Here is a 24,869-nt window from a genome sequence, read left to right as displayed (position 1 = left end):
TGGGACATTGAACAGGCTCAGGGATCTGAGGGACAGTAAATACACAGAGCTTAAATTCTTCATCCCTCCTGCAGGGCTGGGAGCAGAGAGAGGCAACGCTGCTCAAACCAGAGGGAGTTTTTCCCACTGAGTTTTTGATGGGGATTTCACCCATCACAGAGAATCAGCAGCCAAAGCGTGGACAGGCTCTGAGAGGCCACCCTGGAAAAGAATTCCTGGCAGGGACTTTTTCTCTTCTACCAGGTCCAGGGGTATTATATCCTGGGGTGTTAACTCCAAAAAACAGGCTCAGAAATAGGTGTGCCTCGTGCAGAGCCAAGTGTTGGGTTTTGATGATCCTTCCAGCTCAGGATGGTTTGGTGAAAAATGAAAAATTTTCCCAGTTTTGAAAAATGCCTGTGAAAAATGCCATTTTTAGCTCACTGAAATTTCAGCCTCTGATAAAGGGCAACCTCAGACAAAGCCCTTTCCCAAACCTCTGGGAGGACTGTTCTCCTTCCATGGAATACAGGGGAGTTCATGGAAGCAACCAGAACAGGTTGGAGCATATCTAACACTCCTCTCTCCTTCAAAACCCTCTCTGGAGCATTCTGGAATTCTCCTTTCAACTTAATGCCCAAACACTGCATTCTGACATTTCAAAAGGGCAAGAATCCAAGATGGTTTGTTTTTTTTTTTCTTTCCCCCAGAGCAATGTTATCCTAAAAACCCCCAGGGAAGGCTGTTCAGCTGACATCCCCACACCAATATTGTTTTAAGGTAAAAAAGGACTTTGTGCAAATTGTCAGTGCAGAAAAACAAAGATATCACAACAACGTCATTTCTCTGTTTGTTCCTCCATTAGCAAAGTCAGCTGGAGCCTCGCCTTTGGCACTGCAGAGGGGAGAGACAGAAGGATCATAGCTGGAATTCCTGCTCAGATGGCCTCAGGGCAGCCAGCAGAAAAAGAAATCAGCCCCAACTCCTGAGTGCAGCAGCCTCAGGAGAGCAAAGGATTGAGAGACAAAAGGGCAGATTTGGATCCTCACCCACAGCCCCTTTTTCCCTGATGGGCTGGGAAGCCCTGGATTAGAGTTAGATCTGCTTCACACTGGGATAAATCTCATCTGGTGCCACAAAAACCCACAACTGTTCCATCTGACACCAGAATCCATCTTATTCCTCCTCCTTGATTCCTAGGGATGAATTTAAAGAACAAGCAAAGGAGGACAGGGAAACAACAGGTTACACTCCTGTGCTTCCCTTGGAGCCCTGGATTAGAGTTAGATTTGCTTCCCACCAGGATAAATCTCATCTGGTGCCACAAAAAACCCACAATTGTTCAATCTGACACCAGCACCCATCTGATTCCCTTTCCCTAAATCCCAGGGATGAATTTAGAGGGGAACAAGCAAAGGACAGGGCTTGGAAACAACAGGTTACACTCCTGTGCTTCTCTTGAAACCCTGGATTAGAGTTAGATCTGCTCCCCTCCAGGATAAATAAATCTCCCCTGGTGCCACAAAAAACCCACAATTGTTCAATTTGACACCAGAACCCATCTGATTCCCCTTCCCCGATCCCCAGGATTGAATTTAGAGGGGAATAAGCAAAAGAGGACAGGAAAACAACAGGTTTCACTCCTGTGCTTCCCTTGGATGTGTCTGCCAGGAGAATTAAAGTGGCAACATCAAGTTTGTCCAAGCTGACAATGAAGTTCACCAAAGCAGATCCTCCAGGTGAATTCCTGGCGCTGCAGGTCGATGCCAAAACTCACCAAAAAGTCAGAATTTCACCCACCAACCATCAGTGGAAACCTGTCCAAGGCTCTGGGTTCAATTTCACTGAAAACTGCATGGAAAATAAATATTTCCCTACAATGATTGTAAAGTAAACAGCCTTAAAGTGCCCTCCTGCACAAAAATGTGCAACAAATTGAAGCATGAAGCTGAGGAAGCTGTTTGTGTGCCCACAGTGAGGGCTGTGCACAAAGCACAGAAACAGATGGAGAAAAGGTATTTGTAAATAAATCAAAGTTTGCTTAAAGCACTAATGAGGAAATTGGGTGGGTTTTTTTCTTCACACAAATCTCATGTCCAAAAAGAGGTGGTTTTTCCTAAAAAAGATTGAAGAAGAGGCACAGCTGGACACAAGCCCAGGGGAGGAGCAGATTCCCTTTGCAAAACCCCAGCATTTAAAACACACAACGAGATAAGAGTGTCATTTTCAGGCTGCAATTTGTGATATCGTGGATCCAGCTCACTAAATATTGCCCTGTTTATCACAGGAGAAAAAAAAAAATAAATAAATGCTGCCAACCACCACAACTCCCACCTGCTCTGGGAAAACCCAAGGGCCACCCACCAAGAGAGTGCTCAGTGTGGAAAAAAAAAGAAAAAAAAACTTTTGCAAATGTTGTAATTTTGCTCAAAGAAACAGCTGAGCTGACACAGGGCAGAGGCTGCAGAGCTTTGAAGTCTCCTCTGGATCATTCCCCTCCTGCTTTCCACTGCTCCAGTTGCTGATTATTCATTCCCACCCATCAGGAATGTCTCTCCATCATCCTATTTGCTCCAATTAGTCCTTGCTGCAGATTTAGGAAGGTTTTTTTTTTTGTTGTTTTTCAGAGATGATTTTGTGTCTTAATCTGAGATGCTCAGGGTGGTCAAGCTGAATCACCAGCCTCCTCTAAATGGTTTGCCCAAGGTCATAATCCAAATTAAGCTCATTTTTCACAGCTGTAAAAGGAGAAATTGTAACTGGGGGTATTCTCCTGCCACCTCCCTGACTCAGAAAAGTGTTCTCCTGCTGTCAGTGAGGGATTCAGCTACTACAGACATAAAGGAAATAAATACTTACACACATAAAGGACTTCTGAAGCAGGAATTTCTCCTGTCTCAGAAATCCTTTATATTTAGGATAAATAAATAGAAATCCTTATATTTATTTACCCTACATATTAGATAAATATATCCTATATTTAAATGTAAATATTTATTGCCTTTTTTTCTGGAGCAGCCTTTTATTTGTTTCCCTAATTTCACCTCTGCAGGTAAATCCTGTGCAGAGGTAAATTTTCCCTTTGCAGAGGTAAAATTAGGCAACAAAGTAAAGGGCTACACCAAAAAAAAAAAAAAAAATTACCAAACCAATTTCTGCTTTCAGAAAGTGCCACTGAGGGGAACATGCTGCATGCAGATGACAGGGAATGTTATTTTGATCTAATTCAACTTAACAAGGAAGAACAAAAGGATAATTCAAGTGTGAACCAGGTGTACTCCTAACAAAGGAACAACCAACCACACCAAGTCAATGAACTGAGGCTGAAAATAATTTAAAATAAAAAACCATTTCAGTGCTATTGATTTGAATTGACAGCAAAGATTTGAAGGAGAAATCTTTGGGTGTTGTTGTGCACAAAGGGACCTCCCTGAGGGGGTGAGACACAAACCTCACACTCTGGAGTGATTATCTTAGGAAAAATCATTTCCTGGGTTATTTTAAGATTATTTCTTGGAAGCATCAGCCCAAGACCTACTTCCAGCCTCCTGCCCATCAATTCCAGTCCCCCCAGCAGGCCAGGGATATCAGGGACTGCTCACAACCAAGAGATGTGGGAGATGAGGATGTTCCCAGTCCTGGCAGAGCTTGGTTTGAACTGAGGAGAGTTCAGCTGGTTCCTGGCTGTGCCTCAGATCCCTTTGTACCCATGGACTGGACAATAGTCACTAAAACCTGTTCTGAAGCAGCTGCTTTTGTTCCTCTGTGCCTGAACTCCCCTCCTGCAGCACCTGAGAGCACATGAAAGCCTGAGAGCTGCTCAGATTTTGGATCACTTCACACCTTTATCCCCCACTGCCACGTGCAGCAGAAGAGCCTGGCACACTGTGGAAGAGTTTTACACCTCACCAGCTGCCCTGCAACAGAAGGGTTTGGTTTTTATCTCTGCGTCAAACAAGGTTAGAGGGTTATGACTCTTGCTTGTGGAGTTTTAAGATCCTGTGGCCAACATAAGCAGGGACAGAGAGCCTGGAAGTCATTCATGAGGCATTTTAGAGGCAGAAGGGAGCACCAAGAGTGTCTAATCCTGCTGTGAGCAAAACAGTCTGTCTGTCTTTCTATTTTGAGGTATTTTCACTTCACAATCCCTTTTTTTCTCCAAAGGAGGAAATGAGCACAAACTGAGCTATTTCAACAAAAATCCTGGTGGCTAAAGCAGATCCTGAAGAAAGTGGCCCAGTTTTCAAAGACACACCAAACACTGGCTTCTGGGTGTGAGAAATACAGCAGATCTCCCTCCACAGACAAAGGGACCAAGGAACGTGAGGGATCTGCTCCTCCCTGTGGAGCCAGAGGTCACAGTGACACTGGCCCCAGCAGGAGCAAACCCAAAAACCTGCTGAACCCACACCACCAGCAGGGGAAGACAAATAAAATGAGTGACAACTGTGAGATGGAGAAACCCCGAGCTCCTGCTTTTCCACCCCAATTCCCACAAACTTCTCCCAACAACCAGGGAACAGAACCAGGCGACTCTCACAGCTCCTGCTCTTATCTGGGAAAGAGAAAAAAAGCCCAGTTTGGCTGGAAGAGCAAAGCAAGCACTTACTGATCATGGTGGTGCCTCCAGCCAGGGCAGCCTTGGTCCCTTGGAAGAAATCATCAGCAGATGTCATGCCCTGCTCGGGCATCTGGAAGCGGGTGTGGACGTCGATGCCGCCGGGGATCACCATCCTGCCGTGGGCCTCGATGGTCTTCACCCCGCCTGGCACGATCAGGTTCTCCCCTATTTGCCTGGGAAAAAGAGGTTTGGAGGAGCAGGTCAGGCCCAGCCAGGTGAGCAGGCTGTAAACAAACACCCCTGTGCTACTTGGCCCAGCTGCAGCTGCTTTTTCCACAGGATCAGCGCACACGGGGATCAGGGGGTTTATTCTTCCTGGGGCAGCAGTTGCACGATGCTGAATGTGAAAAGTGCAATTCCTGCAGGAGTTTGGGGCAACATTAAGGGAAGGAGCCCCTCTAGAAGCTGTGCAGGTCATGGATGATCACTGCACCAAACACAGCTTTACTAGGGCTGCACTTTTTTGAAGCAGCAGCTCAACACTTGATCCCATCTCTCTAACAGCAGTTTGGACGTTACCATCGATTTGGGAGCACTGGAAGAATTTTTTTGCTTCTATATTTTCTACCTTCCTCTCATGTGGAAGTGTTACAGAGTCCCTGCACAAACATAAATTCAAGCAGATTTTGGTTACCAAATTCCTGGTGAGACCCTCAGAGGTCTCTGCAGTCCAGCTCCTCACAGACCTATTTTTAGCAGTGCAGGAGTGGATGTAATTAATTAGCTGTCTCTGGCTGGCTCCTTTAACTTTTAACCTTGATTAAGAAAGCAGATGTGCTGCCTGTTTAGCCAGAACAGGAAAATTCCTTGTTTGTAACCTCTGCCTTGTCCGTTTTTTCCTAGGAGTCATTTTCCTAAGGAATCTGTAACACATTTAACGTGCCAGGAACACATGTTTGAGGCCTGAAAACACAGAAAGAGGACTGAACCTCTCCCACTTCAGGGCCCTTTTTATTTTTTCCACTTGAGCGGGGGGTTTGGAGTGATCATCACAGACCCAGAGAAGTCAGCACTGCAAGAGACTTCCAGAGGTCACCTAAGTCCAGCCTCGGAGCCTAAAAGAGAATTAACTGCGTTGGGAGGCTGAACTCTGGACTCAAAATATCTGAAGTCATAACTCAGTGAAACTTTACAGCACAGATAACTTCAAACACATGTGTCATCTCAGCATGGGGCTGCTCACATGGCTGAAATTAAGCACATGTAAGTCTCTCCTTGGAGCCAGCAGGGTTTGGACCCACTTGTTTATTTATTCAACACCCTGCTTTTAAAGCCCCCTTCATTAAACACCGGGACAGACGTGGAAATGTTCATTTTTCACTGCAATTCCATCGAGTTCTATGAGATTAAGCCATTCCAGCCAAGCTGCAGTGCATTTCTGTACATCCCCCAACCCCACACCATGAGGCTTCACTTACTTTATCAACCCATCCTCCATGTAAATGTCTGCATAGAAGGACTGGTCGTCATTAACTATTTTACCACCTTTGATCAAAAGACGATCGCTCTGCAACAAAAAGAAGCACAACACAAGACAAGAAATTATTCACTGGGAGACCTGACAGGCTGCAGTGTCACTCCAGAGATGAAAGAGGAGTGGGGGGGGAAAGGCAAAAACCTCTGCATTATTCACCAGCACACATCAAAACACCAGTCAACTGCTGTGCTTTCAACTGGAAAGATAAAAATGCTTTATTTCCATCCGTGGGGCCTTTCATCGCTGATGATCAGAAAAAAATAAAAAATATAAATTTAAAAAAAAAATCAGAACGAGGAAAGAAAAAAAAAAAAAAAAAGAGGTGGGTTCCAGTGGTCTTGTCTACTCTGGCAGCCTCATTCCTACCTGAAGCCTGAAGCCTCCATCACCTGCAGCAGCAGCACTAAAATAACACTTGGAAGGATGTGTTGGAACCACATCTCTTATTTTTTTTTTTTTTTCCTGCCTTGGGTTGTACGCAAAAATTTCCTACGTGCACCCACACAGTGGAGTCACTGCTTGGCTCAACGTTGAGTCAACTGCTGTCAGGGAAATGGCCCAAAAGTCTGTTGCCAGGGGTTACACAACACAAACAAACTCACTGGGTCCAATTCAGTGATGTTTCGAGGCAGTGGATCCAGAGCACCACTGCAGAACCAGATGGAAAACACACACCCAGTTAGAAAATTAAGGTTAAGGCAAGGATGTACAGAGGGGTTATTAAAATCTCCTCTCAAATTAGAAGACACTTTGGCAGGAAGAGGAAGGTAATTATCAAAAGGCAGCGTGATTTTATCCCAGCCCAGGTTACAGCTTGCTTCTGCAAGATCATAGATCAAAACCAAATGTTGTTTTTTTGGTTTGGATTTTTTTTTTCTGTTGCAGTAGTCATAAACAAGAATGAAACCCACTGCAGAGCTCCTGATGGGGAGGAGAGTTAAAAGTGGCTGCTACATCCCCCTGGTTCCTCCATTCGGATGCATTTTTGCAGCAGATGAATATTTAAAGCAAAGCACATACATGCTGTGAGTCTTTGGTTTAAACAACACCTCTGTGCTTGTACTTACTCTGATTGTTTCTCCCTCTCATCACAAAATCACCTTTGGAAGAGAACAAAGTGACCCCAGCACAGCCAAAGGCTGGGGAAAATCAAAAGCTGGACTTGTAACTCAGAGGTGCCGTGGACTTATAGAAAAATACATGTAAGAATTTATAGAAAAATACAGATAAAACACTGACAGGGATGCTCAGGGCCCTGATTTTGAGGTGCCAACTCTGCTGGTCGAACAGAAGGAACCATCAGACATCCTCCCAAATCCCTCATAATAAAGCTGAGGAGTTGGAGCAGCCAGTTCTCCACTGACACGGCTCTTTTAACACCAAAAGGGCTCCATGAATTGCATCAGATACTGATTTATATCATTATATCCACCTTTAATAACTAGGAGATGGTAAAGTCCATCTCCTTCCTTTTCTCCTCCCTCCTCCTGCTGCAATGGAGATTTCCCCTGGATCCGATTCCAAACACAAAGAAACCCCCAAAATTTAAATTTAGGAGCCACTGCAGATGCCAATAAGGCTGAGTGAATTAATGAGTGGGGTGTGAAAAACCCACTTGTCTTTCAACACCAGCATCTCCAGCAAACTGTCCTACATGTTTACCATCCCCAGAAGGACTGCAGTGTTGGTGCCCACCTCCAGTGCCATTAAAATGGGAAAACCTGGCCGTGGATGTCACCAACAGCACAAATCCTCACGCACTGGGCATCAATTAGGGCAGGAGAAGGGAAAAAAAAATAAATAGATGTAAAGTAGCCACAAAACCGCAGCCTGGAGCACTTTAATGATGCTTCTGGCAGTAAGCAGGGCTGCTGCTGGGGCTCCTGAGAGGGCTCTGAGCTCTGAATCCTCCTCCTCATCTGAACCACCCTGGAGACAAAAGCACACGCAGCTCACATCCCTCCCTGCGAGGGCCTGCCACAGATCTGTGTCTGCTCAGCAGCAAAACCAGGGCAGCCACGCATCCATTATCCTCCTTGTCCCAGCCTTAGCCTGGGCTGATAATCCCAGGTTTGCACAGCAGCAAACAGGAGCAGGAGCTGGTATTTTTTTCCTCCCTACCCCTTTGCAGGAGGATTGGGCGCACAGAACATAAATCAGAGCGCTCGGCCAGAAGAAAAATGCGTCATGGCCTGTGACAGGGATTCAGCAGGAACCTCCATCGCCCTTTAAAACACAGGCAGCTCTTTAAACTCTTTACCATTGAGCTCTCGGAGGAAAACTAATTCCTTTTTGCAGAGAGAAAATAAAAAATAAAAAATAAAAAAATAAAAAAGGATGCTCTATTTCTCAATAACCATTTTTTGCACATCCCCTGCCTCCCTCAAGCCCTGCAGTTGTACAAGGCAGCGAGTCCTGCCCAAAGCCGACAGTCAAAGCCCCGTTTCAGGCTCCTTTTCCTGCCCCCGAGGATGAGGAAGGAGGACGGGGAAAGGGCGTGTCCGTGGGGAAGGTGAGGAACCGCAGCCAGGGATGAAAAACTCCTGTGTCCAAGGAAAAATAAAATAAAATAAAATAGAATAAGCGGCTCCGGCAGCCCCGTTAGTGGAGGATATCTTACGTAACCCAAAGTTGGTACCCGTGGATCTGCAATACCTGCCCTAAATCGGCTCCGCAACAGGGAGACCGAGGAGGCGTTTATATAACGGCTCCTTCTCCCGCTCCCCCAGGATGGCACCCGAACCTGCGCCTTGCCAGAACCTTCCCGGCCGGGAAAATCCCCAGCGCCAGCCCGGGCGGGGATCGGGGGGGTCTCGGCTTGATCCCCCCTTTTCCCGGAGCCGCCCTTGGCCGGGCTGGGCGGGCGGGGATGGAGCCCCCGGGCAGGGACCGGGCTTCTCCCGGGCTGAGGGCTGAGAGACCCCCCGGGCACGGCTGAGGGCAGAAACCCCTCCTCGGACACAGACCCAGGGCTGGAGAGCCCCCCGGGCACGGCTGAGGGCTGGAGAGACCCTGTGAGCACAGACCGAGGGCTGGAGAGCCCCCCGGGCACGGCTGAGGGCAGAAACCCCTCCTCAGACACAGACCGAGGGCTGGGACCCCTCCCCAGGCACAGATCGAGGGCAGGGAGAGCCCCCCCGGGCACAGAGCGAAGACAGGGAGCTCTCCCTGGGCATAGACCGAGGGCTGAGAGAGCCCCACCAGGCACAGACTGAGGGCTAAGACCCCTCCCCGGGCACAGACCGAGGGCAGGGACCCCTCCCCGGGCACAGACCGAGGGCAGGGACCCCTCCCTGGGCACAGCCTCAGGGCTGGGACCTCTCCCCAGGCACAGCCCCAAGGCTGGGACCCCTCCCCGGGCACAGCCCCAGGACAGGGCTGGGGGATCCCCGGTGCCCCGGTCTGTGTCCTCAGGGCCGGCGCTGCGCTGCCGGGGCGATGCCGCCGAAGCCGCCCCCGGCCCGGGGGCTCAGCCGAGCCGACCCCGGCCCCCCCGGGCTCTGCAGCACAGGAAGCGCCGCATTAGCGCTGATCCCATTATCCTGCCCCGGCCCCATCGCTCCGGCACACAAAGGGCTCCAGCCCCGCGTCCCCTCCCCCTCCCCTCCCCGCCGCCCCACTCACCGTGATCCGCGGAATGTTTTTCTTCCCCTGATAAGACATCTTTGGGAGATCTCAACCCCCGATGTATTTATTCGGTGATGTTATATATATGTAGATATATATTAGAATTTTTTTTTCTTTTTTTAAAGAGAAGCGCGGCGGCTGCTGCACCGCTATTGTCTCCCGTGCAGCAACCGCTCCGCGACCTCCCCTTCACCAGTATACGTAGATGGAAGGGGGGGAGAGAAAAAAAAAAAAAAAAAAAAAGACAAAAATAAATCCCCCAGAGGCCAAATCACTGCGAGCCCAGGGAAGGGGAGCGGGGGGGGCGCGGCGCGGGAGGCGATCCGTGCTCTCCGCAATGGCAGGAACGGGAGAAGCGGCCAGCCCCGAGCGTCTCCCTTTCTTCCCTGCGCCCGGAGCCCGGCCCAGCCCGGCCCAGCCCCGGCAAAGCCCGGCCCAGCCCAGCCCAGCCAAGCCCGGCCCAGCCCTGCCCAGCCAAGCCCGGCCCAGCCCAGCCCAGCCCAGCCAAGCCCGGCCCAGCCTCGAACGGCGACGGGGCGAGAGCTGCGCATGCGCCCCCAGCCGCTGCCGGGCCCCGCCCACCCGGCGTGCCGCGCCATTGGCTGAGCGCTCGCGGATATGCAAATCAGCTCTGGCCTCCGCCCAATGGGAGAGCGGGGGACGCGCCGGTATGCAAATGAGCGATGGGAGGGGTTGCGCGGCCCGGGCGGCGGCGCGCGGGAGCGGGGACGCGCACCGGGAGGTGTCGGGATGGACCGGGATCTGCCGGGTTTTATCGGGATATCTCGGGATATATCGGGATACACGCACCGGAACCCATCGGGATACGCCAGGCACCGCCCGCCCGCCCCCCCGCTCCCACCGAACGCTTCCCGGGGGCCCGGGTTAGCGAGGCTGCGGCGCTGGGCGGGGCAGGCGCGGGGCTCTGCGGAACGAGCCCTTCGGGGGATGCGAACGCCCCGTTTGAGTCCCCGCCGGGGCTGCGACATCCCCCGGGAGGAGCGGGAATGATCCCTCCAGCCCTGGGGGTGCGGACACCCCCATGCATCCCCCGCTGGGGCTGATCTCCCCCCTGTATGAGAGGGAACGGCCCCACTATTCCCGGTGTGCGGACATCCCCGTGCATCCCCTGCCAGGCTGCACCTCCTGTAGGAGCAGGAAGGACCCCGCTATTCCCGGTGTGCGGACACCTCCATACATCCCCCGCCGGGGCTGATTCCCCAGTGTAAGAGAGGGAACGATCTCACTATTCCCGATGTGCAGACAGCCCCATACATCCCCCGCTGAGGCTGCACCTCCCGTAGGAGAGGGAACGACCCCACTACTCTGGGGTGTCCAGATACCTCTATGCATCCCCTACCGGGCTGCACCCTCGTGTAGGAGCTGGACCGAGCCCGCTATTCCCGGTGTACAGACACCCCCATTCCCGATCCCCCCTTCCCCCCCATCCGAGCCCCCACATGAGAAGAGCAGACGATGCCCGGTGGGGAACCCGCTGCTTTCCATCTCCTTTTCTCCCACCCCACCCTTCCTGACACTCCCAGTTAACAAACTGGGGGCGAGAAAAGCTTCCACCCTGCTCCCCACCCTTTGTTTTCCCATCCTGCCTTGTCCCACACCTGTCCAGAGAGCCCAGCCCGGCTCCAGCCCCTGCAGACACCTGTGGTCACTGACCTGGAGCTTTAGGGCAATGTGTGCTCAGAGCTGCCCCCGGCCTGGGGCTCCTCTCGCTCCCTCGGGCCATTCCTGGCCCACTGCAGGGCTCCCAACTCCGGGCTCCGTGTTCGGCCACACTCAGAGTCAGATTTCTCTGTCCCTGAGCTCCAAAAGCTGCTACTTCAAGGGAAGAAATGAGTTAAATGGAATAAATATCTCCTGGTGTTGACAGCGCAGGAAGGGAGGTGGGACCCGTGGCCAGGCAGGTTCCTCTGACATCAACACTTGGAGTTTTTTGGAGAACTCAACGCCACAGACTCACTCCTGCTTGAAGGTTATCACTGATAATTAATGATCCAAGACTTACCTTCTTCCCTCACTCGTGATCAGTGTCCCATCACAAACTGCAGCTTTGCCTGGCACGGAATTGTGATCTCTGCACACCCAAACCAACCGTGCAAAGAAATGAAACCTCTGGTCTAGGAGAGCAATAAATCATTATAGAGACAACATCTGTTCAAACAGACTCCTATCCCAACCTTTTATGTTCATTTCTGCACAGGGAGCTCTAAGGAAAACAGTGGAGGGGTTTTTCCTGGGTACAGGTCGGGTATCACACAACACTTAAAGAGCTGATATATCAATCAGTTAATACCCAATTAGCAACAGATGAAAATGTGGCTCATTATGACAGTGACAAAACGGTTAATCTGTCAGCCTGTAGGGTTTATTTTGATTTAATGATTGGAATAGACAACCCTGAATGAGTTATCCTCACCCTCTGATGTGTGTTTGAAGAAGTTTTGAAAGCTAAGCATATTTTCACTCAGAACGTGGCAGTGAGAATCTACATCAGGTCTCTAAATTTAGTAGCACTAACAGTGCTACTGTTCCTTTTTTTTTTTTTTTTCCCTCTTTGATGCTCGTTTCCCTCCTCAGTTTCACATCTGAATGGTTCCATGCCTTTTTTTTTTTTTTTTTTTTTTTTTTTTTTTTTTTTTTTTCAGGGAGGAATCCCACCCTGCCCAAGGTTAGGGGCTGGCACCCAGGCCTTGGGCAGTGGGTCACCAACACACCCAGAGCCCATCTCAGCTCCCCAAACACACTTACTTCATTTTTAAATTATTATTTTAAAGGGTTTCCTACTGCACATAATTCAGAGCAGCAGTTCTTGAACGTTGAGTATCCCATAATCAAATACTCCATAATTTGGATCCAGCAGTGACTAAGCTCAGAGAGCAATAAATCTCCAGGTGACACTGAGCTTGTCTTGCTCATCACCCTGTTGCAAGAACCTGAGTAGCACAGAATGAAATAAATGCAGAGATTAAAGGGCTGGAAAACCACTCTTGTTGAAGATGCAACGTCTACTCAGCACCAAATTTTTAAAACTTCCCTGATTTAGGACCAGAATTGAGCTCCCCAGTGTGTGTCCCTTAGCACCAACATGCCCCAGCCTTCTTTGCTTTAAGCAATGAGCTAAAAAGTTGTCAAAATATGTAATTTTAAAATGACTGTAGTTGCAAACTGGCTCATTTAGCCTTCCTAACCAGCTGTGAGGAATGGAAATTGCCTGTTGAATAAATCTCACATGAGGGGAGGAGAAGAGCTCATGGACAATGTTGGGATGAGAACAAGCAGGGAACGACCTGGAATTACTGAGGGGCATTTTTTGGGTTGGTTCTGGTAGAGCTTGGAGCAATCTGGTCCAGTGGAAGATGTTCCTGCCCAGGCAGGGGGCTGGAACTGGATGAGCTTTAAGGTTCTTTCCAACCCCAAACCATTCCATGATTCTCTGGGTAATTCCTCTGGTAAATCTCCAATTTCTCCACAAATTCCCCCACAAGTTAAATGAAGTAACTATTTATGAAACATCAGGGGCAGGAGTTGGGTCCTTTGTTACAAGAAAAGACTAAATTCTAGCAGGGTTGGATCCAGCCCTAAAGTAGTGCCAGGATATTGTGGGAAGTGATGGGATTTCTGGACAGGGAATGATGGGATTTCTGGACAGGGAAGTGATGGGATTTCTGGACAGGGAAGTGATGGGATTTCTGGATGATGCTGATGCACTTTCTCTTCCACAGCTCCATTAATGCACACAGGGGGATGAACAGGCTGAAATTAGAGGTGTCACATTAATGAGCACTGCCTAATCAATGCTAATAAAGGGAAGGACAAGAGTGTTCCTGAGCCATCCTCAGATTTCAGATATTTGGGGGAATTTTGGCCAGGATCATCTTCAGCCCTTCCTGCTGCAGCACTCCTCGTGAGGCTCTTGGCAGCAAAAACTTACTTCATTTTAAAGGAACATATCTGTGTCCAAATTTATATCCTGCAAAGGTCCAGAGGGAAAAATGGCACAGGAATATGAGAATCTCTGTGCAGTGATAATCTATGCTAAAATAATCAAAATAAATCAGCACAGGCATCTGTGGAAATCCATTTACACCAGCTCTGAATCTTAACTCACAGATTCTGTCAGCTACCAGAAAAAGCACTTGGAAAAGAATTTTATTCCCACTGTGGAGTTGCTGGATGGTTGGGAAGAGAAATATTAAAAGGAGTTGCTTCCTCTGTGGAATTTTGGTGTAATGGCAGCAAAGCCCAGAGAATTTCTGCAACACCCAAATTGTTTCTGCCCCTACTGAGCACTTAAAGGTGTGTCCACGGTGGCGTTTTGCCACTGAAATTAAAAAACCTGCAAATGGAAAGATCCATTTTAAAACTGGATAAAAGGAGGGAGCAGAGATGGATTTGAATAAACTGGGCCAAAAGAGCTTTCAGGAGTTCACCCACGAGGCCCCAGTTTTCTGTCAGGATCCTGCCAGTGCCAATTGTTGCATCAGCTCTGGGAAGGAGTTTTCCATTATCCAGGAACCTCCTGCACCCTGGGAAGGGTAGGGAGGGTTAAATCCAGGCTAAAACATCTGTCCTTCCCAAAAGATGATGGAAGAACAGTCCTTTATTAATGGCTGTAAATTAAATTTCTGAGGGGAGCTGTATTTGACAACGGGCATCTCTTGTTTTATTATCTGACAGGAGAAAATTAAAATTAAGAGTCATGGCATAGAAAATACCATGGGGATCAAATATGTTATTATGAGAAGGTAAAAATCATACAATTTCCCAGAGAAACAACCTGATTAGTTTGTTTTTTGTTTTTTTGGGTTTTTCTTTTTGCATACAGACTATCAGATTTTATGAAGATAAGATTCACTTTCTGGCCACACAAACAGGTCAATCAAAATGTACATTCGATCTGCAAATTAAAATGAACCTTCCCATTGATTTTCTTTCTTTTTATATCCAGAGGAGCCTTCAGCAGGCTCAAAAATAGCATTTTTAAGAAGGCTGTTAGTGTTTCTTAGGGGAAATGTCCTGGGCATCATGGTGTGAACTGTCCTTAAACAATCCCAGCAGAGTTAATTCCCCATCGTGTACCTGGGAACCCTCACCAGGGTTCTGGACAGGGTTTGCTCTGTCAGGGGTTGGACAATTCACATTAAAAAATGTGCTGTTCTCTCCAAAGCACTCCCGGTCACACCCTGTCCTGGGCTGCACTACAGCTAAATGCAGAATTTCTGGAACAGAGGCATGGGACATTCAGGGCTCTCTGTCACTGTCACTGTCCCTGTCCCTCCCTTTCACCCCCTGGCACCTCCAGGCCCATGGGAGCCATGGGTGGGGGTTAAAAAATTACTGGTTTTAGTGATTATACACTTTTTATTATCATTATTATCATTATAATCTATCCTTTTTCCCCAAAAAACCCATCAGGCACTGCTGTCCCTGCTGGTGCCAGCTGGCTGTGCCTCCCTCTGAGGTGCAGGGTGATCATGACTCAGGGAAAAAAAATGGAATTTTGACCTCTGTTCTCCCAGCCTGAGACTCATTCCTGCTCTCTGGGAGGAGATCACAGAACAGGACATTGATAATCACACGGAAGTGCAAAGAGATTTGGGTTTTGGTGGTTACATGTCCCCAACCCCACCTGGACTTTGTTGACAACGTCATTTCCCAACTTTGCTACAACACCCCAGGAGATGCACCCGGATTTGATGTGCCACAGGGCAGGTGGGTGATACAGGGAGTCAGACAGGCAAAAAACCTCAGATAAACCCTAAATGACTCCTCAGCACCTGCTAAAACCAACTGGAGCCTGTTAAATGATGCACACCAAACTGCCAGCCCCATGTCCCAATAATTGCATTTATCCCTGCAGAAAAAACACCTCTGTCAGCTCCAAGCTGAGCAGGGAGATCTGGCTCAAAAGTGTTTAAATTTTCCCCATCAAAATTTAACCCAAATAATACATTGGCCCTGCATCAAAACCCCTTTGCATGAAAGTGTGGCATGAGTGAATTCTGTACATAAAACCCCTCCACAAGACACTTCCACCAAGGCAGTGGCACACCAAACTGCCACCCTCATGGGCCAAAAATTGCATTTATCTCTGGAGATAAAAACCTCTGTCAGCTCCAAGCTGAGCAGGGAGATCTGGCTCCAAGTGTTTAAATTTTCCCCATCAAATCTTTAACCTGAATAATACATTGGCCCTGAATCAAAGCCCCTTTTTATTAAATTTTGCACATAAAACCCCTCCACAAAACACCCACTGGGTGTATGGAGCAGCAGCTGTGCAGGATGATGGCTTTGAGAAGAAGTTAAGAGGACTTTGGCTTTTTTTTTTTTTTCTCCTCACAGTTAGTTTTGGGGTTTTTTCCCCCCAAACCATCCTGACCCACTGGAAGAACATTCAAGCCATCCTCCCTTAGGATTGTTTTGCAAGCAAATGATTGTAGAGACAAGGCTAGAAAAAGTGCAGGCATTGTAACAAATTAAACTCAGGACTGCATTTCCAGCTGTCTGGAACAGCTCCTTTGTTTTAGACAACAGTCCCATTAATGTTCCAGAGCCTGTGATTATTTGAGCTCTCAACAACATCCTGTTATTCATTATTTCTCTCCAGGAATGAACAACCACCATCCTGAGAGCTTTGAGGTTTTAGGAAGAAGTCCAGTCATGTCACAAGCTTCATGACAGTGTTTGGCAAGTGAGTCCTCCCCTATCAATCCTAAAATAAAAGCGTTTTCCTACTGTGTTTATTCACTGTTGTTATTTGTTGCAGTTGGCTTTGTTGGGTCAGGCCAGCAGTTTACACACACACAGTGCTCTGGGCTTCCCAAAGGGCCAGGAACTGTTTAAAGGGAGGCAAAAAAGGAATTTGGGAACTCAGGGGAAACACCTGAAGCACTGGAGTGACAACAAGATGACAAATGAAGGAGAGATTTGGAATCTCAGGTCTTGTATTGATGTTGGAGGGTCTGAGCAGCTCCTCAGGCTCCCTCTGAAAACCAGATTAAAGCCCTTGTGGTCTCTCCTGCAATTAAACCTTGATTTTCTCTATAGGTGTCCCCTAAAACACTGTATCTGTCCCAAAAATGTCAACTGGTGAGAAAGACAGAGGGAAGAGCAATGAGAGAGGTGGGAAATACTCCAGGAGAAATGACCCAGCTCGAGCAAGAAATGGCCAAAGGTTTTCAAACCTCAGATGTACATCTCTCTCTCAAGGCTGGTCATGTCAGGAAAAGGGGAATATTGCCTGGAAAAGGGGAATATTTCTTGGAAAAGGGGAATATTGTCTGGAAAAGGGGGAATATTGCCTGGAAAAGGGGAATATTGCCTGGAATGCCATTCCAGCAGTCCCTGATGTGGGACCAGGAACCTTCTGCACTGAGTACAAAGCAGAGCTGATGGACAACAGAGCTGGGGAAGGGTTTGGGGCACCAGGAGAGGCTGAGGGAGCTGGGAAAGCACCAGGAGGGGCTGAGGGAGCTGGGAAAGCACCAGGAGGGGCTGAGGGAGCTGGGAAAGCCCCAGGAGGGGCTGAGGGAGCTGGAAAGGGGCTCAGCCTGGAGAAAAGGAGCCTCAGGGGGGACCTTGTGGCTCTGCACAATCCCTGACAGGAGGGGACAGCCGGGGGGGATTTGGGATCTTATCCCAGGGAACAGGGACAGGAGGAGAGGGAACGGCCTCAGGCTGGGCCAGGGGAGGCTCAGGGGGGACAGCAGCAGGAATTTCCCCATGGAAAAGGTGCTCAGGCCTTGGAATGAGCTGCCCAGGGAGGTTTGGATCCCCATCCCTGGAGGTGCCCAAGGAACTCCTGGATGTGACACTCAGGGCTCTGGGCTGGGGACAAGGTGGGGATCAGGCACAGGTCAGACCTGGTGGTCTTGGAGAGATTTTCCAGCCTGGATCATCCTGTGGGTAAATAAATCCCACTGCAGAAAATGACCCTGCAGGTGCCCAGCGGCTCCTGAGAGCCAGGCCAAGGCCCTGATGCCTCCTTTAAGGAATCCCCAGCTGAGGATGAGGCTCTTGGCACATCCCAGTGTTGGAGCCCTGAGCAGGACCCAGAACCAGCAGCTCCAGAAAACAGGAACAGCCCAAAGAGGGCAGAGGAGAAAGGTCAGCTGGGAAATGTTGGGAAAGATGAGACAGGAAAAGCTCACAGATATGATTGCTTGGCAAGAGATTCTAAAAATATAAAACCTGTGAGTGAAATAGAAATGAAAGCTGAGCTTTGAGATGTGATCAGGGCAGGGAGGAGGATGGTGATGAGCTGGAGGTGGGTTGAGGGGTAGAAAACAAAAGGACCCAAGGGTGCAGCCCCAGGAAAGCCTTTAGAGTTTAGAATACAGAATGATATGGTGATAGAGCAGTTCTCATGGGCTGTGTGCAAAGTCTGTAGGTTTTGTATCTCTGTTTTGGTCACTGTAAATTAGAATATTCAACACAAAAGGAGATAGAATGGATTGTAACAATACATTCTCTTGCTCACTCTTGCTCTTGCCCTCTCTCTCTCCCTCTCTCTTTGGGGTTCCCTCCAGCCCAGGCTGGTGGCTCAAGGCCCTTTTACCCACCACCTTGCAATAACCCCACATGTTCCCAGGGTGTCTCAGCTCTGCAGAGTTCCCTCTCCCTGCTGTCCAGGGATGCTCTTACAGGGAAACAGCAGCACAGTCACTTCTCCAGGGCCTGGCCACGACCTTTGCAATAACCCCACATGTTCCCAGGGTGTCTCAGCTCTGCAGAGTTCCCTCTCCCTGCTGTCCTGGGATGCTCTTACAGGGAAACAGCAGCACAGTCACTTCTCCAGCCCTGGCAGCTGGGAGCAGCAGAGTTTGGCTCCAAGCTGAGCTGCAGACCTGTTGAATTGGCCACCAGAGACAGAGATGGAGCTGCTGGAGCTGAGGCTGAGCCTTCCTGGTGCCTCCAGAGCTGATGTTAACCCTGAATGATGAGGCAGCAGAGCCCAGGGGCAGCCCATGATAGATGGCTGCAGAATATCCCAGGCAGGGCAGACACAGAGAGGTTGGACTGCCCTTATCTTGCCCCACAGAACAATATATTGCAATTTAATGGGGAATAATTACATCCCCCTTTTTATCCTCTTGACAGTTGAGACCTCAGAGGAAAAAATTATAAAAAATAGCTTGTCCACATCGCTTTGTTAACTGTTTCAAGGGGGATTAAGACAAGATCTCTCAGTAAGTGACAGGAAGGATGACTGAGTTTTAAATCCATAAAGCCAATTTTGCTTGCTGAGGGTTTAACCATTGATTGGAGCTGTGGGTGCAGCCAGCTGGAAAACCAAAGCTCAAACATTCCTGCAATAAATTCCCAACCCACAGGGTGACATTTATCCCCAGGGACTGCAGTGACCCCAGTGCTCCCCACCCCTCACACCATCCATTGGCATCAGTGTCAGGTAAAGATAATGAGGAACAACTCAAATGTTTTGTGCCATCCCATTATTTCATCCCCTCAGTCAACAATCATTAAAAATAGAACCAAAAAACACACTTTAAAAAATATTATTGATGTTCTTGGTGGATTCTGATTTTGCAGAATGTTGTGCTTAATTTTTTTTTATTGTGCTGGTACCATTTAATCAGAAAATAATTGATCTTTTCAGAGTTAATGGATATCCTGCTTATACTTGTGTCCTACAGGACATCGAGTTGTCCAAAATTAGCTCTTAAAATGTCACGAATTGCAGAACCCTTGACTCCCCAAGATGAAAAAGCCCTTTATTCTTGAAATGCACCTTGATTCATCCCACAAGACTAATTAATCGTGGGAAGTTACTCCATCAGTTGACAGTCCAGCATGAGCAGAGCAAACCTCAGGCATCTGTAGTGGAAATTCTTTTTTTTTGTTTGTTTGGGGTTGGGAACCCAGGTTTGGAGCAGCGTGGGGCACATCCTCCTCCTGCTCACTGTGGGAATTCTGGAAATCTGGGAGCTCTTTGCAGGATTATTGGTTCCCACATGGAATAAGGGCTGGATGGAGCCCCCAGGTCACTGCAGCAGGAGCTGCTTTGGGCAGGATGAGCTTTGAGTTTAGATTTTATAACTAATACATTTTATTCATTTATATTCCTATATTACCTTCATGCTTCTGAAAGCAGGAGAAAGCGGTGAACGAGCCCATATTGTGAATTCTGCCCAGCACACACAACCCACATCAGAATTAAAAAAGCAGGAACAGCTCCCAGAAGAAAGAGCTGCTCTACACCCACTGCTCAGAGAAACTCCTGCACTGCCCCAGGAGTTGAGCAGGCTCTGGTGGGTGCTCCATTCACTCATTCATTCATTCATTGATTCATTCCTGCTCCTGCAGCCCCTGCCAGCATTGTCAGAGCTGTGCACCCAGTGCTTCCCAGTAAAGCTGCTTTAAATGGATTTATTGGGGGAGCAGATGGGCAGGGGCAGATCTGGGGTGCAGTGGGGTTTGCCTCTGGAAGAGGATGGGCTTTCATCACACCCACCCTGACAAATCCACAAAATGAGAAGTGTTCTGCGGCAATCCTCAAAAAACCCTGGGAGGAGTTGTGGGCTTGCTGCGAGGATGTCACATCCCTGTGAAAGTCCCAAACCTTCCCGAGTCAAAAATCCCCCCTGTGGGCAGAGCCCTGCTGGGAACGGGCACTGAAATGCGGCTCGGGGGTCACTCCAGGAGCTCCCCTGGAGAATCCTGCAGGGATCTCACCCCGGTAGGTGGAGGCTCATTGATGCTCCTTCGCTCACAATCAGCGTTTGTGCTCCCTGAGCCGCATTCTCTGCCTGGGTGGGGCATTTCCCACCTCCCTGCTGGGGGAATCGCTTAAGAAACAACAACAAAACCAAAAAAAAAAGTGGCTGTTTCTCCCCAGACAGGAGGGCAGGGCGGGGCTTTTGTGGGTACAGGGTCTTCTTTCTCCTTGTACCCCCCTCTCACAGCCCTGCAGGGAGGGCAGGGACGGTGTTCCAGCTCTGCTGGTGCTGCTCGGGGATGCCACACACACAGGGGGCATAAAACCCATCCAGGGGATATAAAACCCATCCTGGGGGCATAAAACCCATCCAGGGGGCATAAAACCCATCCTGGGGACACAGAACCCATCCAGGGGGCACAAAACCCATCCAGGGGGCACAAAACCCATCCAGGGGGCATAAAACCCATCCTGGGGGCATAAAACCCATCCTGGGGACACAAAACCCATCCAGGGGATATAAAACCCATCCAGGGGGCATAAAACCCATCCTGGGGACACAGAACCCATCCTGGGGATATAAAACCCATCCTGGGGATATAAAACCCATCCAGGGGATATAAAACCCATCCTGGGGATATAAAACCCATCCAGGAGACACAAAACCCATCCAGGGGGCATAAAACCCATCCTGGGGGCACAAAACCCATCCTGGGGATATAAAACCCGGCGGCTGCAGGTGGAGAGGACCCTCCTCTCTGCAGCGTGCTCCAGTTCACCCCCCGCGCTATATAAATATATATATAAATATTTCTCTCTATATATATATGCACCCACCTTGTCATTGAGGTTCTGCAGCGCCTCCTTCCCCGTGGCACTCCTGATCTCCACCTTTCTCCCGAATTCAACAGATGGTTCCCTGCCCTGCCCGCTCTGCTTGTTGTAAACGGCCGGAGCGTCCGGGCCCAGGTGGGCAACGTCCTTCTGCTTGGCCACCACCTTGTTCCCCCCGCGGCCCACCGACAGCGAGTCGAAGTCGATGGTTTTGTTCTCCAGGGAGCCTTCCACCGGGCAGAACATGCCGCAGAATTTCTGCCGGGGTTTGGGGCTGCCCGAGCCCAGGTTTTTGAAGAAGGCCGGCACTTCTTCCTCCTCGCCCTGGCGCCCGTTGTGCCTCCTCTCGGCCATGGCGGGGTGGGCTCCTGCTGGGGGGACAACAACAGCGCTGAGCGGGTCCTGCACTCACACACACTCACACACCGGGAGGAGAGGGAGAGAAAAAAAAGGGAAAGCGGTAGGAAAGGGATCTGGGTCCTAGAGACACGGCAACATCAACTGCAAAGGGCCGTGGCCGGCAGGTCCCCCATCGGCCCCGCCAGCCCGGGGCTCGCCGCCTCCTCTGGTGCAGCGCAAAGTTCAGGAAAAGGATGGATGGGGCAGATCCTGCTGCGAAAAAGGGAGGAGGCTTCGAGTTCCCGGCATCCAGATGGGGAGGGAGGGAGAAGGAGGGAGATGAGGAGAAAAAAAAAAAAAAAAAAAAAAAAAAAAAAAAAAAAAAAAAAAGCTCACTCTGCAGCAGAAACTGAGGAGTGCTCCGGAAGTGATGCGAGTGCTGAACTGGCAAATGGACTCGATCAGGTTGGAGCAGCAGCCCCCATCACACCCACCCTCTCCCCCTCCCCTCCCTCCCCTCCCTCCCCTCCCCTTCCCTTCCCTTCCCTCCCTTCCCTTCCCCGGCGAGCGGATCCCGCTGCTCCCGGAGCCCGACAGGGACCGGCACCTCCTCCCCTCGGGCAAAGGGCCGGGCAAAGGGCCGGGCAGGGCGGCGAGGGCTCTGCCCCTCCCTCCCTCCCTCGCCCGGCTCCCCCAGCCCGGCAATGCAGGAGAGCTCCGGGAGGGCCATTGTTCCTCACTGTCCCTTCCCGCAGGGCGGGACCGGCCGCGGGTCACCGGGGCTGGAGGGGCCCAGAGCTGACTCAGCTCCGGCACCGCCAGTGCAGCCCCTCCCCGGGAAAACTGATGGATGGACCCGGGGAGAGGAGAGAAACACACACAGAGGGGTGAGGGAGCCGGGGAGAGGAGAGAAACACACACAGAGGGGTGTGGGAGCCGGGGAGAGGGGAGAAACACACACAGAGGGGTGAGGGAGCCGGGGAGAGGAGAGAAACACACACAGAGGGGTGAGGGAGCCGGGGGAGAGGAGAGAAACACACACAGAGGGGTGAGGGAGCCGGGGGAGAGGAGAGAAACACACACAGAGGGGTGAGGGAGCCGGGGAGAGGAGAGAAACACACACAGAGGGGTGAGGGAGCCGGGGAGAGGAGAGAAACACACACAGAGGGGTGAGGGAGCCGGGGGAGAGGAGAGAAACACACACAGAGGGGTGAGGGAGCCGGGGAGAGGAGAGAAACACACACAGAGGGGTGAGGGACCCGGGGAGAGGAGAGAAACACACACAGAGGGGTGAGGGAGCCGGGGCAGAGGGGAGAACGAGCTGAGAGCGGGATTCACCGCCGGGAGCCGGATTTAGTGACCTGGCGAGGCAATGAAAGGCTCTGCAGGGCCCGGAGACCCCCGGCCCTCCCTGCGGGACAGAGCGGGGGGACAAAGGCGGCTGCGGCCCAGGAGAGGTTTGGGGAGGAGGAGACACAGGAGAATGAGCTCCTGCCCCTGGGGACAGCGACAGCGACCCTGCCACAGGGACAGGGGACATGGGGGACGTGGGGCAGGGGGGACATGGGGCAGGGGGGAGATGGAGGCAAAGGGGAGGGGGACAAAGGGGACATTGGGGCAAAAGAGAGGGGGGCAAAGGGTCAGATGAGAGCAAAGGGATGATGGGGAGGAAAGGAGAGATGGGGTAGAGAGAAGATGGGGGCAGGGGGAGATGGGCAAAGGGGATCTGGGGGCATGGGGAGGTGGGGACAGGGAGGAGAGGAATGGGGGGCTATGGGGGAATGGGGGACGGGGAGCAGATGGGGCAGAGCGAGGCTGGAGAGCAGAGAGGGATGGAGGGAGAGGGGAGGTGGGGACAGAGGAGATGGGGGAGAGGGATCATGGGGAAGAGGAAGAGAGGAAGATGAGGAAGAGGGAAGATGGGGGCAAGGGAGAGGGGATGAGGGATGAGTTTAAGGGATGAGGGATGAGTTTAAGGGATGAGGTCAAACAGACGCGGGCCCGGCCACCGGCGCTGTCCCTTCAGCACCACCGGGCCCGAGCCCGCCGGGCTCTCTCTGCCCCTTCCCTGCTGGGCTCTGTCCCAGCCTGTCCGGCATCCTCTGGGATTTATTTTTGTTCCTCAACCAGCCGCTCCAGGGCGGGCGGGGTGGAGGGAGGGCTGGGGCCATTCCCAAGGGGCCGGTTCGGGCAGGGCCCACCCCACCCTGGGAGCCTGGGGACACCCTGGGGACACCCTGGGGACACCCTGGGGACACCCCGGAGACACCCTGGGGACACCCTGGGGACACCCTGGAGCTTGGGGACACCCCGGGGACACCCCGGAGACACCCTGGGGACACCCTGGGGACACCCCGGAGACACCCTGGGGACACCCTGGGGACACCCTGGGGACACCCTGGGGACACCCTGGAGCTTGGGGACACCCCGGGGACACCCCGGAGACACCCCGGGGACACCCTGGGGACACCCTGAGGACACCCTGGGGACACCCTGGGGACACCCTGGGGACACCCTGGGGACGGGGGAGCAGAGCCAGGCTGGTCACAGAGGTGACAAGAGCAGCACACAATGGATAGAACGGGGCTGTCCCCACCTGATAATAGGTTTTTCGTGTGTGATTTGGGGCCCTCGGGATAATCCATATGTAATACTCGTGCTGGGCAAAGCCAGTGGCCAGGCTGCTCATTCCCATGCATTATTCATTGCCAGGCATCTTTGCACATGCATACATTAATTGTTAATCGAGAGGCATCTGTGTCCAAATGGCTACTGAGCACCTTTGCAAGATTCAGAGAAAAAAATAAAAAAACAACTCAAAAAAAAACCACTAAAAAAAAAAAAATCAAGGTGTGTTTTAAAAAAATAATAATCCCAGAGCCAGCTCTCCCTGCAAACCACACCCAAATCAAGGCATTTGTATCCAAAAGGTGGAAAAGCACCAAAGCCAAGGTCACAACCGAGCAAAGCCTGGTAATAAATGCACAGCACAGTGATGAAAGACTCCAGACTAAAAGGAAAAAAAAAAAATATAATAGGCCTGCAGCTTGGCCCTGAAGGATGAGGATGATGTGCTCTGGTGACTAATGAAGGAGGGAGGGATCCAAAGGCAGGGGCTCTCCGGGGAAACAGCCCCAGCTCTTTTCCCTCCTGGGATCACCCCAGCAGGGTCAGGGCTGAGCTCAGTGCATGGTTTAGGGCCTGCAGCCCAGCAGATGGGCTCCCAGGTACACACAGGGCTGGTTTATTCAGGGTTTATAAATATTAATTGGCACAGCACTGCTGGTGAGGCAGCACCG

The 24,869-nt window shown here is 50.8% G+C and overlaps 1 protein-coding gene across 2 annotated transcripts in view; it reads right to left on the bottom strand.

The window, feature by feature from the left end:
* DPYSL2 (dihydropyrimidinase like 2) overlaps positions 1–22,153 on the bottom strand; it is a 61,418-nt gene extending 39,265 nt beyond the window's left edge. The window contains exons 1-4 of one of the 2 annotated variants that reach the window (XM_083880475.1): positions 21,967–22,153; positions 21,235–21,599; positions 6,019–6,107; positions 4,589–4,773 (exon numbers count right to left, since the gene is read on the bottom strand). In XM_083880475.1, coding sequence (XP_083736601.1) covers positions 4,589–4,773; positions 6,019–6,107; positions 21,235–21,585 — 625 coding nt within the window. In that variant the 5' untranslated portion in view covers positions 21,586–21,599; positions 21,967–22,153. Of the gene's footprint in view, positions 1–4,588; positions 4,774–6,018; positions 6,108–9,701; positions 10,683–21,234; positions 21,600–21,966 lie in introns of those variants that run through there. The other variant, XM_083880476.1, reaches the window with a different exon arrangement.
* Positions 22,154–24,869: the final 2,716 nt, after the last annotated feature.

Source organism: Zosterops lateralis (assembly GCF_965231275.1).
Source record: "Zosterops lateralis genome assembly, chromosome: 30".
NCBI lineage: Eukaryota > Metazoa > Chordata > Aves > Passeriformes > Zosteropidae > Zosterops > Zosterops lateralis.
Note: the sequence above shows the minus strand (reverse complement) of the source record. Positions and strands in the feature narration are given on the sequence as shown.